This window comes from Perca fluviatilis, chromosome 1 (assembly GCF_010015445.1).
Source record: "Perca fluviatilis chromosome 1, GENO_Pfluv_1.0, whole genome shotgun sequence".
NCBI lineage: Eukaryota > Metazoa > Chordata > Actinopteri > Perciformes > Percidae > Perca > Perca fluviatilis.
Genome location: NC_053112.1, coordinates 34,704,761 through 34,723,505, shown reverse-complemented (window position 1 = coordinate 34,723,505; position 18,745 = coordinate 34,704,761). Strand labels below are relative to the sequence as shown.

The window sequence follows — 18,745 nt, the reverse complement described above, 5'->3', positions numbered from 1 at the left end:
TGGACAATTCCGCTTCCAACCTGTAGGGGGACTGAAGAGGAAAGGTGCTTTAGTGTTGCTTTAAACACTGCATAATTGTTCAGCGGAGTATTTCTTTCTAAGAAACAAATATGGCAGCCGCAAATGACATATGTTCATGCTCATTTTGTATGACGTGAAACAAAATCTATAACCTTTGTCAGTTATTTTACGTCCATATTGATGTTACATTGTATTATTTCCATAAAATCAATTCTTGTGACATACAAATGAGCAATGACATGTCATTTCCGGCTACCTGCATTTGAAATATAGTTCCAACTTGGGACACTGGCTAATATTTCTTTCTTTCTTTCTTTCTTTCTTGTCTCTGTCTGTTTGTCAGCAGGACTTAAGAAAAACTACTGGCCTGATTTTCATGAAACTTGGTGGAAGGGTGTAGCATGGGCCAAAAAAGAAAGCATTACATGTTGGAAAGGAGGGGAAACACGAATGATATTTACTTACGTTAACATTACGAGATAAGGTGTGGCCTTGGCGGAAGCTGTGTTCTCCAAGTGCCCTTCTAGTTATACGAGTCTTTACAAATTCTGAAAGTGCCTTCAAAACAGCAGTAAGTGTTACCAGTGTTGAACAGCTGCTTAGCTCTGTAACGCAAATGTAACAGGAGGCACAAACTGGGGCTAGGCTGAAATATGACCAGTTATTGTTGCAATTTAACATTGTCAAGAGAGGTGCAGGCCTAGAGAACATAGGAGATGACTACATTCACAGTAGAAACATTAGACCAGGCTGTCAAAACAATCATGTGACTGATGATTATGTCAGTGTTGTTTCAGACGCGTTCAGTGCTTTTCTTTCAAAGCATTAGCGTTGATCGTGTATTAGCCTACAGTATACAGGAAACAATTCCTACGTGCACGTCTACTCCATGACACTATGGAGGAGTTCTAACACATTTACTTACTACAGACACACATACATACACAAAGTACAACAGGTACCACAGTTGGTATACACTGTATTATAATCTGTGACTTTATATATTGTAGTAATATGATTTATACCAGGGATTTGTAAAAAAAAAAAAAAAAAAAAAAAAGAAAGTGACATTGCAGTTTAAACCAATTTATCAGATCTACATCATGCAGAGCCAATTGAACATATTGTACTTTTTTTTCTGCCGGTACAAGGCCACTGCGATCTTTCTGAGGTATCAAGCAAAGAAATCAAAACGGTGCGATGCTCTACAGGAGGACGCACCAAAAAAATAAAAGACACCATAACAGCAGCAAGTGTAGGTACAACAAATCTTGTAACCCTGAATGAAACGGACACTGAAACTCAGTCTCAAACTGTCGGAGCTAATTAGCAGCATCATATAGTCAGTAGTGTTCGACATCAACATCATCACAGACACAAGCATATACAGTAAACAGACAGCTAAGCGGGCAAAGAGGCTCCTGTGTAAAAACACCTATTTGCCATTTGTCAGTTTAGTTAATGCCCCCCTCCCCTAAAATAAAAAGGGAATTGTTAAAACAACAGCAACAAAGAAAAAACAGCTCTTTGCGATTCATAAACCTGATACAGATCCAGCTACTAGAGGAACCTTAGGGTGAGATAGCCTAAAACATCTTTCAGATTCCTGTCTGTTGCATGATATGAGAGGATAAGACTGCGCAGTAGAAGGGAAAGAAGTGCGAATATCAATTTACATCAAAGTCTCTCTTTCTTTAAATCCTTCTGCAGTCAGTTTCCACTAGGTTTTGCTTTATTTCCAGCTTGGTTTAGCACCTCTGCTGGCCGTCACCAAATCTCTAGACAGGACGGACTTTTCAGAAAAGCTACTAGTCTTGCGAACATCTTCGCGTGTAGGAGGCGGTGGGGGAGTCTCGCTGCGGTAGGCGCTGCGGCTGGTCGCTTTCACACTTTGCACCCGTCGCAGGTTTGTCCCTTGGGGCGGCTCCTCGTTAGCGTGAACTGTGGGCGACGGCCTGTTCTGCTTCACCGGGGTTTGTCGACCTAGAAGCGAGGGGCTGCGAGACGGGGTGGAGGGGACAGACGGGGGGCCCAGATCCTTCCTGGACCTAGAAGTAAAAGCTACCGTGTTGCGGGCAAAGCTGGGGACATCGGAGGCGTTTTTGAGTGCGTTACAGCTGCTGTGCTCAGAGGAGGCTCCACCCTGAGCCTGAGCCTGAGCCTGAGCCAGGGCTCTCATGGTGGAGCGGCACATCTTCTCCTCAGGTGCAGGCTTGGGGATGTTCCTCAGGGGTTTGGCGTTCGGCTTGTTGATGGAAGCCTTTCTCGGGGCTAATTCGCGTGCCCACCTGGAAGCGCCGCCTGTGAGGCTACTCCCCCTCTGAGCTTTGGACTCATCCGGAGGCAGACTGGAGTGTCGAGGAGGTCTTGCGGTCTTCTCGCTCCTTCCTCTCGCTGGGGTGCTCTGGTCACGGCGTGGCTCTCCACCGTCGTGCTCCAAAGGTCTCTCTCCTCTCCTGCTACCGATCCTTGTAAGCTTGCTGATGGGCACAACCTTCCGCATGCCCTGGCTCTCGCTGCTGGTCAGCGTTCGCACACCGCGACCTCCGCTGCCCTTTGTCGCTTTGTTAGCTTTGCCCTTTGCATGCGCTGGCTTTCTGTTGCTCCTCTGCGCGTCTTTCTCCACGCCTTGTTTCCCCTCAGCGGTGTCACAGCTCTCCGTGTCCCACTCGTCCGTGGCAGCAGATGGGGTGATGGATGCTGCGTCCACAGATTTTGGCGCTGAAAGCTCATTGGTGGAAACGGACTGGTCCATGGGAGACAGGGACTCCAAATTAGAGGACGGGGAGCTCGAATCTAGGTGGCTCTCCTGATCGGATCGCTTGCAGTCAGTCGTTCTGAAATGAAGCCCCGAGCTTTCCACCTCTGAGTAATCCGAGGTGACCGAGCAGTCCGTTTCTGTGCAGTCTAGTATATAAAACAATGGTTTCTTATTGGATACAGAGGTATCCAGTGGGAGGGGTGTATCACAGGTTGTTGATGAAACCGTGCTGTTGTCCTCTTCTTCTTTCTCTGTCTCAGGAGAGAGCCCAGCATGTGTGAGAGGATCTATTTCCCCTCCCCAGGCTGCACTGGGATCTGCTCCTCTTTCTAAAATGTCATGATGCAGGAGGATGTCCAGATTTGTGGGAGGTGACCGTCTCTCCTTTTCCAAATCAGTCACCACAACATCCCCCTGGTTGACAAAGTGCAGAGGATTACTGTTATTGTTTGGACTAGGTAGCTCAAAAGCTTGAGGACCTCGAACTAAAGTGTGCTTCTCCACACTAACATTCAAGTGGCTGGTAATGGTTGGGTTGGGAAGATTGGCGGGCCTCGGAAAGACGCACAAGGGACGAGGCAGAGCGCTGCCTTCGGACACAGATGAGTAATGATTGTTGTTGTATGGGTCGTTATCGTTTAGCCCGGAGGACGAAAACCTGGCCAGTGGGCTGATGGGCTCCGTTTCTGCACGTGGGGACTCCACCGGTCTGTCGCCGTCCAGCTCGCGGTTGTCGTCCTGGGCTGAGATCCAGGGGGTGGACCTGCGCTGCACGGTGCGGCCCGGCCGAGGTAGGCTGTTAAACTTGGAGTAGTCGGCGGGGTTCCCAGTGCCTCCAAATAGCTCCAGGTATCCTTGGAGTTCTCGGTCTGCTACGGAGGTCATGGTGTGACGGTGGCGGCGGGCGCTGGCGGAGCGTCCCATCTGGCTTTGAGGACTCTGAGACCTCTGCTGGAAGAAGTCGAGCAGGCCTTCCTTAGTGAGCATCCCCACGTCGCTCTCGCTGCTGCTGCGGCCAAATCCGCTGCTGCTCGGATCGGCACCCGACCAAGCAAAGCGCTTTTCCTCCAGCTCTCGCAGACGACGCAGTCTGGCTGCTTCCTTCAACTCGCGGTCGGCGTTGTCCTGAGAACAAGAGGAAAAGTTAGAAGTGTTTAGAGGCAGGCAGGAAGACTAATAAATGATGGTAATATCAAATTGAACTGGGAAGAAATTAACATTTCAAGCATCTTTTTACATTGAAAATCACTCCTCTTTATGGATATGGTTATTTTAACATGGGTCATACTTTCGTAGTTTTAGCTATGATGTATCACGCACAAGTACTCTCCTATTTTAGCGGACCGTTTTTGTTGATGCAATCCACGCCCCTAGGACAACACAGCACAGTGCTTTGGTTTAGGTGGCTCGGTTAAGGGAAGTTCAGGGTCCCCCCGCAACCCGACACCGAATAAGCAGATGACGATGGATGGATGGATGGATGGATAACATGTTTTTTTTAAAACCTGTGTAATTTGTCTCCTTGTGTTTCCTACCAGTCTGACTTCCTTTTGAGCGATGTTGATGCTTTCCCAGATCTCAGCAATCAACTTCGTGGGTTATTATTACCCAAGGGAATGAGGCCCAGTTGTTAAACTACAATTATTCTTTCACGAAAAACTGACCTTCACAGCTTTCTTGAACTTGTTGCAGAAGTCTTGAAAGATGCGGAAGCACTCGTCCAGCTTAAAGGTGTCCTTGTCTTCACACAAGAAGTCGATGAGAGCGTTCCCCTCTTTGCGCAGATCCAGCCTGCGTCTCTTCAGGTCCTGAAGTGTCTGTGCTGAACTCTGAGACATCGGGCACATACATTTTTTATTATTACACTTTAAAGGGTGTCATTATCTATAGCACTTGAGTCAGCAGCGCCAGGAATGGACAGTGGCCTGGATCCAATGTTCTGTGTGTGTCTGTGTGTGTCTGTGTATATAACGTATTATACAACTGCTGCTGCTGCTGCTTCACCTGCAGAAAGGGCTCCAGCTGCTGCACTAGCTCCCGGTCTCCTTGAACTTTCTCCTCCAGGGATTTAATCCGAACATACAAGGAGGAAAACTCCACCTCGATGTTTTCCACTGAGATTCTACATGAAAACATTACGGCAGACAGATTCAGATCAGGAAAATGTGCTTAGAAACCATTTTGGCGACAGCATACACAATAATCATTTCGTCCTCATAATACTGCTGAGCACGACAAGACCTGACAGCATTTTGTTGAATGCGCTGTCAGACTGTCATCTGTTAAAGGTGGACGATAGGATCGCTGTGAGAAATGCTTTCAAATATCCTGAGAGAGGGAGGGAGGGAGGGAGGGAGGGGTAATCTTGGCTCTCTGGTGCAGGAGCTGCACTGTCTCCACACAGAGATGACCTTGTGAAGCTGACAGAGCCTGACAGCCAGCAGCATCACACTGCGCTCTGAACAGGACTCTCAAACATGACTCTCAAAGTACTGCACTTAAGTCAGATGTCAGCCTGAGTAATGAGGCTGAATGTTGTTGTCCATTCAGCAATACGGTTGTCAATTCAGCAATAAAAATGTATATAAAATATTAAAACCTCAGTTTGATGAAATGGTTCTTTACACTTTTGGTCATTTACAGAACACGGAAATTAAACATGGAAGTACTATATATTTAAAATTAATTTATGACTTGTTTTTCAGAGGCCACCCCCGTTTTCAGTGGTGGAAGCTCTGGAAACCAAATTAGTTTTGGTGAAAAAAAGATTCCTTCCAGCCTGCTTGATACCATCATTCCCAACTTCACAGTCAAGATACAAGTGCGTTGACAAATTAACGCCACGTTTTTTAGGGCAGTAAATGCTGAAACGTTTACCTGGATGCACTCTGGACATCCTGAAGTTTCTCAGGAAACTTGAGCAGCTTCTCGTCTTTTTTCTTTGCCTCCTGTGTGGAGAGACACATCATACAATTTATATCCAATTTGTTTGTTGCTGTACAGTGATGAAGTGGCATCACTGCAGTGTGAAGGACCACTATCTGTTGTTTGATTATGTAAGTGCTTGGCCAGCCTCTCTTGGCTCTTTTCTGCTTCCTGTCACCATCTGCTCTCCAACCGCCCTCCTGTAGTCCGTTTACTCAAGCACCACTGCTGTGAACGATTCATACAAAACTAATTCATTTTGGCTGACAAGAGACTGCCTCTTATTGGACTGAAACATGTGCCTGACAATATCTTTTATTATTATTATTTCACGTATTTGAAGTTTTGCATGATTTACCTGCAGTAATCAGGATAGACCACAGACTTGATGAAATCGGTGTCTAGTTATCCTAGAGATACCTGAGCAATGTCTCCAAAAGAGTTCCTATGGTACAGTACCAATTCATAGTATTTCAGATAAAATACGCATTCACTACATTAATTCTTCACATGTGGAAAGAGTTCCAAATATAAGACAAGTTTATGTTATTCGTGTATATGTATGTATGTATGTATGTATGTATGTATGTATGTATGTGTATGTATGTATGTATGTATGTATGTATATATATATATATATATATATATATATATATATATATATATATATATGTAGAGGTTTGACTTAATGCAACCCAATAAGGTACCCAGCATCAAACGGTAGCCATGTGAAGCTTTCGATTTTCAATTTTATGCTAACGTTGTGTCAGAGAAGTGTTGACATGGTCACTTTTCTGATGCCCACTTTGCTGTGTTGATTACATACGATAGTACAGCTCCTAATGGTAATGTGTGCATCATATTGTAACTGAAGCCTTCACTAACCATGGCAACAAAGTGCAGGAGGTTCATCCCGGGTTTGTTGGCCTTGGTGTCGGCCAATGAGAGGAGGGAAGACAGCTTGAAGCCCACAGCGTTGCCTGCGTAGCCGCCCTGTGAACCACAGAGGGACAGAAACCTATCAAGATGTTGAAGGATAAGGCTGGGGATATTCTATGTGTGCCTAATTAACAAATCCCATGAAAAGAACAAAACCAACAATGAATTGATCTGCAAGTATAGCCTAAGCCTGGAATTATAAAAAGGAATCGGTCGACATTTTCGGACATATCACTCTTTTTGTCTGTACACCAATTATAAAGCTAGAGCAAGCGTAGCTTAGCATGGAGACTAGAGACAGGAGGAAACGGCTAGCCTGGCTCTGTCTAAAGTTAGAAAAATCACCCTACCAGCACCTCAACAAAATAAAACAAACTAGAGCACAACATGTTTTTAAGCTAACTGTCTCCTAGATCTAGCTTTATGATTGATGTACAGATATGAAAGTTTCATCAATATTCTTATGTAACTGGGGGGTGGCAGTAGTTCAGTCTGTAGGGACTTGGGTTGGGAACCGGAGGGTCGCTGGTTCAAGTCCCAGTACGGACCAAAGTACAGAGTGTGGATTGGTAGCTGGAGAGATGCCCGTTCACCTCCTGGGCACTGTCAGGTGCTCTTAAGCAAGGCACTGGCAGCCCACTCACTCTGACATCTCTCCATTTGTGCATGAACAGGTCCTGAGCATGTGTGTGTGTATATTTCAGGCCTGACAAACAGAGTGTAAATTGTAATTTCCCCACTGGGGATCAATAAACAGTATAAATTATTATAATTAACTTCCGGCAAAGAAAGAGAAAGAGAATAAGCGTGTTCCCCAAAATGTCGAGCTATGTCTTTAAATCTGAAGCTTCAGCCAGGATAACGGTAAGCTTAGCACAAAGGTCGGTTAAGAAATATTCCAGCGAGCTTCCGTGAAGCAACAAATTGTTGATTTTAGGCTTCAGTTTTTGTGTCAAACAAACAAAATACAAGGTGTTCATTAATGAACTTTAGAGCTGCTGGCTGAACCATGCTAGCTGTTTCCCCCTGTTTCCTGTCTTCTTCATAAGCTGAGCTAAAGATGCACCATTTACTCCCGTTTCAGTAACAATTGTCAAAAACTACATTGCCCAGCTCGTTAAGGAAATTACTTAGTCTTTTGTCTTTTAAATTAACCAATATATTGGTTTAATTTAAGATGTATGTCCTCAGTAGGAATGAAAAGGCTTGGGGCGCAGTGTCACCAAAATAACATTAGTAGTTTTTGTCATTGGAAATGGAAATGTATAAAATAATGCCAGCCAGATATGAGAGTGATGTTAATGTATTAAGTGAACATAACAGATGCACTCACAGCGTTCATGATGTTTCCGGCCTGCAGCACCAGATGCAGAATAGCATGAAGCTCCTCGCAGCTCATCAGCTCTATAGGATGAGATCAATATAAACTCAGTTAAGAGAATCCAGAGCAGATCACAGGAGCCCATTACACACTACTTCACTTTCATTTACCAGCACCACCACACAGAACAACTGTCAGCAGTAAGAATGACATCCTACGTTATAGAAAGTTACCGGAAATGTATTTTTGCGTTTTAGACCAGCTGCCCTTTTAGTCTCACAGTAAGGGTCAACGTTACATACTGTTGAAAGTTTCAATTAAATGGTGTCACAAAAGTTCAACTTCATTTGTCCCATGCGGTGTTTAACTGATGGCTCTGCAATGCAGTGAAAAGGTCAGGGTACTGTATAAGAGGGTTTTTGAAAAATCCAATAAACCACAGAGTGGCAAGACGGTGTGACTCAGCTAAAATGACACAGGCTCAAATGATGGTTGCAAAAAAGGCAACTTTTCATCAAACCCTATCACCGGGTATACATTGCTTTGCCAAATGAAGCTTAGCGAAAGTTCCATCAGACTAGATGATCAAGACTCTTTTTATACACTTATTCATTCCCAAATCTCTCTCTCTCTCTCTCTCTCTCTCTCTCTCTCTCTCTCTCTCTCTCTCTCTCTCTCTCTCTCTCTCTCTCTCTCTCTCTCTCTCTCTCTCTCTCTCTCTCTCTCTCTCTCTCTCTCTCTCTCTCTCTCTCTCTCTCTCCCCTACTCTATGGGCATTCAAGTAGTCCAACAAGATTTTGCCGGGATCTCTCTTAGCCAATTGTATTGTTGCTGTCAAAATGTTCTCCTCTCCGCTGCTGTCGATTATTTATGTCATTTCAGTACGAACTGATGCGACCCTCCTCCACCCCTTCACCGCCATTCTTCATCATATAGGCACTCAGTCCCGGGCGAACATCCTGAACTAATCACAGCATCACTACCCCCCTAAATATACTAGGACAGGATGGTCTAAGCGCCAAAGACTCTTCTCAAAACTCTATTTATAATGCAAAAAATATTGTTTACTCTAAATGAAGTCTCTCCTTAATGAAATACCTGCTAAATGAATGGCACTCCTACCAATTTGTTAGCATGCTAACACAGTAAACATTATCCGCATATGTTGTCTGCCATGTTGCCATGCTAATGTTAGCAATTAGCCAAAGCACCACAGTGCCTAAGTACAGCCTCACAGAGCCGCTAGCATTACTGTAGACTGCCTTAGTCGTGTCAAGGTCATGTTTAATGTGAATTTGACAGGAAACCATTAAAAACGGCACAACTGTCTGTTGCTGTCATTCCATAGCAAGACTGATAAAGGCTGACTATCAACTTTTGCAAACTTTCATGGTAAATTTCCTAATTTAAATAAAGTATTATTTATATATTTAGAAAATCAACAGAATATGATGACACAGCCTTGTCTTTCCATTCTGTCCCCAAATCACCATATCTCAGGTGACACATTTCTACTTCTTGTGCAGCACCCCTGACTGCTCAAATATCTGGGTCACCTGTCTGAGTATGTGCAACTGTGTGTGTGTGTGTGTGTGTGTGTGTGTGTGTGTGTGTGTGTGTGTGTGTGTGTGTGTGTGTGTGTGTGTGTGTGTGTGTGTGTGTGCAGGCAGCAGAGCCCGTGTGTTATTACCTTTAGTGGCGACGCGGACGACATCGATCTCGCGGCTCATTACAGCGCAGGAAGGAAAGAACTCTTCACGGAGGACTATGGCCTCGATCCGAACCTCAAACCTGTCGGGAGACGGAGCAGAGAGCGGTTAAATCTGTGATCTGAGGGGGATCTCATTCTATGGATTGTGATGAGATAGAAAATGGGAGTTGACAGACCTCTTTTCAAGGAGGTTCTGCAGAGAAGCTTAAACATTATTTTCACTGTGAAATGTTTCAGGATGGTGGATGAGGAACAGTGTTGAGCAAGTTACTTCCAAAATGGAATACATTATAGATTACTAGTTACTGTCATTTGAGAGTAATTAGTTATATTACAATATTACTGTCTCTGAATTGTAATGCGTTACACTACTTTTGCATTACTTTTGAGTTACTTTCACCAAAATAACAGCGGAAGTTTGACTTGGCAGCTAGCTTGTGAATTTCACCACTGGATCAATAAAGTCTCATCTTTATCCACTTTAATACATCACAGATTATTCATAATATTTTGTATAATTAATATGAATATGCAAATTAACTAAAGCTATAAAAAATAGATAAGTAAAACGTACAATAGGCAAGTAGGAGAAAATGAAAATACTCAATTAAAAGTACCTTACAGTTGTATTGAAGTAGCCTACGGCATTGTTGTAAAATGTTTGTTTAAAGCACTTGAATAAGAAATTCATGTTGTTTTAGTTTAAAACAGTCTAAAGGAAATTGTCAATTATAGTGTGATTAAAACTCACTATTTACATTATTTACAGTACTTGATTTACAGCTGATATGTGAAAAGGTACACAACTTTATTTGTTTAACAGTAATTTAGTTTTACTGGGAACAGTCACAGGAAGTGCTTTTATTTTGAAGAACCCTACACGGAAGTTGTCGGTTGTGTACCTGTGTACTCTTGCTAGCTTACTGAGATGCAACTGTTATGCATTGTTGATGCAACAAATACTGTCTATGGATGCAACATGTCCGTCAAGCTAAGTTGCTCACTTTCTTGTTTGTAAAACTGCAACTGTAATAATTATTACCGTTCATGACAGAAATATATTGAACAGTAAATGGTCACAGTAAAAGACAAGCGTTTTTGGTCGTCAAGCCATTCCACTACAGGCTCTCCACGGCTGATAAACTGCAATGATTTACGTGTAAGCAAGCCTAAACATTCATTCCCGACATGTTTAAATCTGTCAGCGGCTCGGACACACTGCTGTCCGAGCTGACGTACCGTCACCTGTTGGGACACAGATGTTATGAAATAATACTCATGGCTTTTTTTCCTGTGAACAAATGCTTCGCGGTGTTGGGAAATTCTTAAAAAATGTTGCGTTACAATGCGTTGTAACTCGCGTTACTGAGATTGTAACGGGTAATAATATTACCGAAATGTAATTAGTAATTCGTTATATTACTGCGTTACAGCAAAAAGGAATACATTACGCGTTACTCCCAACACTGATGGGGAAACAGGAGGGATAAGTTGGTGGGAAATAACTTTATTTTAGGCTGAGTGGCAGTGGGAGCTGATGGATGCACCTCCAGATAGTCATGAGTCAGTAAAGTTACTTCATTTAATAGCAGCGTAAGTATTTTGTTTTATACAGTCATTGCATTACTTCTCCATCGTACCCCCAATAGTGATTGCATCATCTCCATTACACTAATCCTACTTTAATGTGTAATCACTCAGTGTTGTTGCAGAAAAGAAAGTTTGGTAAAAAGACCAAAAGAAATTTCATGAATGTGAAAACGTTTAGCTGAATTAACTATACATAATATGTGAGACTCAAATCTTTGCAGGGTGGGTAATTTGAAAACTTTGGGAAGAGAATGTAGATGTCAATTACCCAATCTTTGCCAACGCTGGTGCATTACAGTTTAAATGGTCAGTTAATGTGCATTTGTCCTAGAATAATGAATAGATACAAACACAACACTTTTATAGGAACACATGTGAATGAGGAGAGCGGCGCACTGGAAATCCCCACCAAATGCGAATCCATCCTCACAAAATGATACAGGACAAACCCTTTCTTCTTTCACGGACTTGTCAAATTAGTGACTTCACATTTCCCTTTGACTGAAACTACTCTATGTACACAGCATTGAAATGAACTTACCGAGGCACCTGGATCAAGAGGAACATAAAGGAATCAACCAGTGTCAGCTTGTCTGGGTCTCCTTTAAACGCCTGAAGTTTCTTGATCTGTTGGGGAAGAGGGAATAGAGAGAGGAAGTTCAGCAGGCTCTATTGTTTTCTATCTACATTCACTGTCTTTTATTATCAGTTTTAGTCTTTGATTCAAAAACTAAAAGCCACATAGACATTCATAAACACAGACCTCCTCTACGTCAGGCAGGAGCTTCAGCAGGTCTCTGAGCAGCTCTGCTCCATAAGGCTTTCCTTCTCCTTGTCGTATGTCTTCAACAATGGAGCGGTTGGACCTGAAACACAAACCATTCATTTCAATGTAACTTAATGATAAATAGCACAGGTGCTCTATTTTAAAGCCACCCCCCGGTGTTTTTAAAAAGGCACTGAATCCAACTGTTACCCACAGAGTCAGTCAGGAAAAACAAACCCAGAATACTGACAGTGACAATATTCAACTGTATTTCGTTGATTTCTTCACGACATTCCCAGTTTAACACGTATTCTTGATCATGTCTTCTTACACTCAAGTCTGTAGTACTGCAACACGAATTACCAATTACATCACCGCTATAAAAGAAGACTATTATAAAGCCTTCATGGACAATATCCAGTAAGCTGACACCTTACAATATGATGTAATAAATATCCCCTTATGGAGGCTTTTAATACTCCAATATAATCAAATACATGTTTATTTAACTTTTAAGGCCACAGTTAGAGTTGTAAACTGGAACAGAATGAAAACTTGTTTGTTACTATATAAGAGATTCATGTTGTGTGTGTGTGTGTTTTAGCTTAAATGTATGGATTTCTGCATAATTAAATTTGCTCTTTGAAATGGTGTTATGAAAACTGACATAACGCATTTGTAAAGAGAGGGAGGTAGAGGATAAGTTATTATGGTTCAAGCCAAATAAAACCGACAGTTTCATGCCCATCACAGCCTTAAAAGAGCTTGGATAGACATTAAACTATCTTGATTGAATGATAGAGTTCAAAGAAGCTGAGCAACAGTGCCAGAAAAATGAGAGGAGTCAACTACAAGTTGTGCTGTGTGTGTGCTGCTGGTTAACTGAAGCTAAACCTATCACTCTGCAGAAAGCTATTGTTTTTATATATTTTACATTGGTATTATTTTCTCTTTCTGTAACTGTCTTCCTTTTTTTAAGTATAGTAAGAAAACTGGGATTTTACACTCAAAATAAACTTACTTACTGAATTTATTAATTACATTTTGAAATATGGGTACATAAGACATGTATTTATTGAGTATGGTGTGGTGTTGTGATATCTTCTCCATAGCAATAGCAGCCAAGGCTCATGAGTATTGTACTGTATATTTAGAGCCATTCAACACAGCAGATGGATAGTGATGACAAGTGATTTCTCAGAAACAAGGTTAAAACAATTTAAACTGACGGCCACAACACAAACCTATAGTATCAGTAAATGATCCAGGAGACACGTGTTTGAGGATATCGTTCAAAGATTAAATGGAAATGGGAATTTAAAGTGGTAAAAATAAATCTATGAAATCAGCAGCTTCTCCCACTTTGCAAATCTATTTCAGTATAGCATATTGTTTTAACTTTTGGTTTTCTGTTACTATAGAAGAGTATCATGCTGTATTTGAGCCTAAATGTATTGAATGCTGGATGATGAAAATGATGACTTTATATTGTAAAAACTGGCTCAAAGCATTTACAAACCCAAGTAAATTTAGAAGAGCATGGAGGATCATATATAGGACGGAGGATAAATACATATTAGTTTAAAAGACACACACATAAACAAACACTATCTGTGATGAGGTCACTGCTCATACTGAGTGCAGTATGACTGACAGTCAAATGTCATTAAAATACAGTGGGGAGCCATGCAAATACACAGACATGCAAAAAGATAGGCCTACCTAGAACACTATTTATACTCTGCTCCAGACGACTTAAGTAACACAATGCTGAGTCCGGGTCAAACACATCTTGAGATTTCCTCAACCAATGAATGTTAAACAATGGAGAACTAAGAAAGCCAATTAAAATAACTGACACATATTTTGACCCTAATCTCTCTCAGTTACAAAGGATTTTCATGTATTTGTTTTCCCCCAGTCAAGCACTAAAACACAAAATGAAAGTGAGAATGTTTGTCAGTGTTGGGTCCCATATCTCCAAGACAACTGTGGAACCAGCTAAAACACACTGTAGTCAAATGTGGTACATGAAGTAGGATAACAACAGTTAAGTGTTCGGTCTAATTCCCTTTCTCCCGAGTCTCAAATTACATTGGGATCAATCGTGTTTTCCTAAGTGTTTTTCAGCCACAGAGAAAACTGAGATGTTATGGACAGAGGGTGTCGTATGTTGTACATATTGGAATTTGTGATATTGGGCTATATAAATAAAATTGACTTGACTCAAAGTTACAATCTCAAAGAAGTCTGCTTAGGTTATCTTTGGCGGCACGGATGGTGAAAAGCGGTAATTGCAGGTTTAGTTTTAAACAGTGTGACGTCAGTCAGTTGGCAGTCGAAGAGCGAGTCTGTTGCGTTAGCTCTACCTACCCTCTCTGGCGAAGCAACCATTGCTGAGTGATGTAAAACACGTCATTACTTTTTTACTTTTTCACTGGGAATGTCACCACAGACATCCAGTTCATAATCCTGCAAATGCATAGGCTCAATCACCCTTGTGTTACCTTATTCGGAGATAGAGTGATTTAACAGACATTTATTTCAATGAAAATCTTCAAGATTATTACTTTAAGTGGGAAGCAGAACAGTGGTACATACCGATAAATTGATAACGTGCACTCACTTTTACAATGACATTTCGGTGCTCAGACCGTCACCAGGTATATATTGATGAACTAGAAGGGCACTCGGAGAGTGCAGACCTCCGCCAAGGTATGCCCTATCTCACAACGTTAATGCAGTGGGAATTTTCCTAGGAACTAATTTGTCTGATGATTCAGACACCACACGAATGCAGCACAAATGCCCAATCTCGCAATGTTAACGAAAAATAATCTGTGTTTCATCCCGGTGATTCTGATCTGCTCTCAAATGTATTGGGTTCTTCCTTAGCCCATGCTACACCCTTCCACTACGTTTCATGAACATTGGGGCCAGTAGTTTTTCCTGTAATCCTGCTGACAAACAAAACACACAAACAAACAAATGCTGAAGTGAACAAATGCAAACTGAGCTGAAGTCATTACCTGCTTGGCGGAGGTAACAAAGTGAGGACAAGTGATCGACAGAGTTCACAGTCACAGTTTAACCCTAACCCAATCAGTGCTATTTCCCATTATCGCGGTGTCAACTCTCCATAAAAGCAATAGTAATTTCATACCATTTGCTCCTCAGAACAGCACAACCCAGCAACTGTATCTTGACGACTTTATCTGTCTGTATGATGCATCTATTGTTTGCTATGGTCATCAACTGACACGCAGGAAATGACACAAAGCTACACGGGCGGTCTTTAAAATGCAATCTCCACCATCATCATAACACCACCAAATGAGGGAATAACAAGTTTAGACTCCAGAGACTTAGATAATCTATAACAAGGAGCATCAAAGCTGGAGGCTTTGGAGGCTTACTAAGACATTTCCTCTTTCATGTTTTTGCATTAATTTGTCACATACTCCACTGAGCTTCATGGAAGCAGCTCTTCCCTCAGGTAGTGAAGCAGGTGGAAGACTTACTTCTTGAACTGCTTCAGGAAAATGCCCACATTCATCCCTCTCTTGGAGTCAAGGATGCTGATCTGAAAACAGATAAAAGCAGCGATACATGAATGTCCTGTAGTTTGAGTTATGTACTCACAGCCCCCTCTTCTTCTAACAACTCCTGGTTGTTGTTGCTTCTGTTACCTACAGAACAGGCCCCCACCACCACCCATAGTCGCCCTCTGGGACACTGAAATTCCACCGGGCCACACGTGGCCCACGTCTCCTTCATTAACAATGGCTTGTACTGCCTTCCTTTAACAGGGACTGTACAATATGTACATTTAAAAAAAAAAAAAAGACTCCCTCACAAGACCTAATTAGAGCTTTTAAATAGCAATTAGAAACGTCTGTGGTTTGAATGAAAGACTTTGAGTACAGGTGAGGTGGGGGAAAGCCAAGTAAAGCAATTACATTTAAATGTAATCAACTTCTACATACCCAAATATATAATGTATGTAGTATGGTGCTAAAATAATTAGTTGATTGACAGAACATTAATCGGCAAAGCCATATCGATTATCAACTGATTCCAACTTCTCCGGTGTGAAGATTTGCTGCCTTTTTGTTTGATATCATTAGAAATGGAATAACTTTGGGTTTTGGACTGTTGGTCTTTGAGGACATCATCTCGGGCGGTGAGAACTTGTGATCAGCATTTGTCACATGTTTATAGACTACACAATGAATTAATAATTGATTAATTGAAAGTGAAAGCTGTTTGCAGCCCTAATATAATTATATATTGTGCCCTTGTCACCACGATAATAACGTACGGTTTGGGACAATATATTTCATAAATATGTAATACACAAAGATTAGCAACTAGAGATACATCATGCTTCTGTGTGCACAAAATGGTGGCATTCTCTCAAACTCCCAAAGGAGTGTTAAGTAACTTTAAGGTTTGACCAGCTGCAGTCAGCTTATCGTGGGGACACAGAGGTGAGTTCATCTGGAACATGAGTCTCCCTACGCCTCACGCAGGTTTTGCTTTACAGTTCACATGTTACGTAATTTACAGGAGTCCATAATGACACAAGCGTGCTTTTGTTCGGTTTATGAACACAACTCATTTCCTAAACTCAAAGAAAAGTTGTAACTGAGCACTGTAACCTAACTCGTCCCTGCAGTGATATCCTAATACAGTGGGAGCGGGGTAGAGTTATGCACTCCAGCATTGTATGGTTATGAATCTGGGACTTTCTGATCCGGTCAGTGGTGTGTTCAGGACGTGACGTAACCAGCACGTCTTGCACAGGGTTCCAAAAACAATGGCAGTGGATGTAGGAGTTCGGTATCAGGACTCCGTATTTCTAAGCTTGTGTATTTTCTGAATCTGAGATTTGTAATGACAGCATCAGAGAATAAAACAAGAATACAGTCACAACAATCTAATTTTTTTCATTTAAAAATCTTAGGTCATTTCAGTTGGCAGAACTTTATACGGTAAGATTCGGGCCTGAATCTTGACTGTGACCGACAGTGTGCAAGATTTCTGGTTTATTCTCACTTTACCGAGCTTTTAAGAGTCATTAAGACTTAATGGTGAGCAAAACCTTTTTTGAATGTCTTATTTACTTTTCTAAATAAGATAAAAAATATAAACCCCAAATCTGTAAAACACGTTCCTCGGATTGAGCAAGTTAAAAGTTGGGGGAATCAGCACACAACACAAATTAGCGCACTTTGGAATCCCATAATACTCTCTTTGGTCTAAATTAAATCCAGGAAATTAGTTCCCACTTTAACTTTAAGAGGATTGATATATAATCACTTTGTCAGCACTCTAAACTCCACCATCACCTGTCTTCTTTGTTAAAAGAAACTTTTTTTTCCCAGTGTTGCAAGTGTCAGTCAGTATGTCAACCGCTCACCTCATCCTTGCTGCTCTCCTTGAAGGAGCGAGACCTGGTGACACGAGTTGAGGTTCCGGCGGCCGGTGGCGCCCCATGTACGCCCGTCACTGCCTCCTCCTGCTGCCCGAACAGCTCCTCCACGGAGCGGACATCGATCTGGTACTGCTGCTGCCGCACCACCAGCGTCCAGATGTTGGGCTTCCCGCGCACCTTCTCCTCCGGTATCGGCTTCCAGAAGAAGCTGCGGACGCGGCGCTTCTTCCTGGCGTTGTGGCTGGTGGACGTATTCTCCGGGGGCGGGAGGGGCGGGGGTGCCCCCGGTGGTGGGGGCGGCAGCGGGGGAGGTGGGGGAGCTTCGTGCTTAGAGGTGCCGGGGGCATCACCGAGGGAAGGCAGGGTGGCGTGAGTGTGTCCAGACATAGAGGATGGGTCAGAGGTGGTGATGGAGGAAGTGGTGCCGCTGCTGCACTCGCTGCTGCAGCTCTCTGGCTCATTGGTTGAGGAAGGACAACTCATAACAAGCATTACAGGGATAATCAGTCGGCATATGGGCTCTATGCTGAGAGAGTGCACACACTGAATATATCTGATCAGTATTTCCACTTTTTCAAAATGATTTCCAAATGAAGAACATCAAAATGCTGCAGCGTACGTCCCTTCACTGCTGGAAGAAGGTAGGCGTCCCTTCATCTGGCCACAATGAAGGGAGCACGTCCTTTGAATCCGTCCATCTCCATCACTCAGCTGGTCGCCCATCGTGCTGAGCTGGGCCTTTGAAGGTTACCTCCCAGAGGGAGAGGGCAGGCAGCGGCGATGGCCATGGACCTTCGAGAGCAACAAAAACAACATGGGACAGGATTATACAGAGGTAGTCATGCGTCGCGTGTTGTCACGGACAATCTGACATTAAGGGAAATTAAGAGGTGCGACAGATCAAAAGAGAAGGGGTTCCCAGTCAAAGGGGCTCACAATGAGGGAAATGGCAAATCCGATTTTTTTTCTGTTTTTGAAGGGCTTTGAAGTCAGCCTCTGGGGTGTGTAATGGTCAGAGACATTACACCCACAGCTTAGCTTCTGTTACGCAGTTTGGTATCATTTTCATTCTTAAGCAGTTCTCATGTAGCGGGACACTAAGGAAGATAACAAGTGGTTGCAGGTTAGAACAAATAGTCTCATTTAACACTGTCATGTGTTATATAGTGGTGGAGGTTCTCTACGGCTCTCGCATCAGGCGAACATTCATTTGGTCTCATGAGAAAAGTGAATTTGTCAAATAAATAAATAAATGGGTTATGTGTCTGATGGTC

At 42.6% G+C, this 18,745-nt stretch overlaps 1 protein-coding gene across 2 annotated transcripts in view; it reads right to left on the bottom strand.

Annotated features, from left to right (window-relative positions):
* The window catches only part of fhdc1 (FH2 domain containing 1), a 36,077-nt gene continuing 17,332 nt past the window's right edge, over positions 1-18,745 (bottom strand). For both annotated transcript variants that reach the window (XM_039816089.1, XM_039816083.1), the window contains 11 exons: positions 17,457-18,263; positions 15,556-15,617; positions 12,032-12,134; positions 11,810-11,895; positions 9,658-9,758; positions 7,980-8,050; positions 6,593-6,700; positions 5,660-5,730; positions 4,787-4,904; positions 4,447-4,611; positions 1-3,907 (listed from right to left, as the gene is read on the bottom strand). In XM_039816089.1, coding sequence (XP_039672023.1) covers positions 1,754-3,907; positions 4,447-4,611; positions 4,787-4,904; positions 5,660-5,730; positions 6,593-6,700; positions 7,980-8,050; positions 9,658-9,758; positions 11,810-11,895; positions 12,032-12,134; positions 15,556-15,617; positions 17,457-17,963 — 3,546 coding nt within the window. In that variant the 5' untranslated portion in view covers positions 17,964-18,263 and the 3' untranslated portion in view covers positions 1-1,753. The remainder of the gene's footprint in view (positions 3,908-4,446; positions 4,612-4,786; positions 4,905-5,659; positions 5,731-6,592; positions 6,701-7,979; positions 8,051-9,657; positions 9,759-11,809; positions 11,896-12,031; positions 12,135-15,555; positions 15,618-17,456; positions 18,264-18,745) is intronic.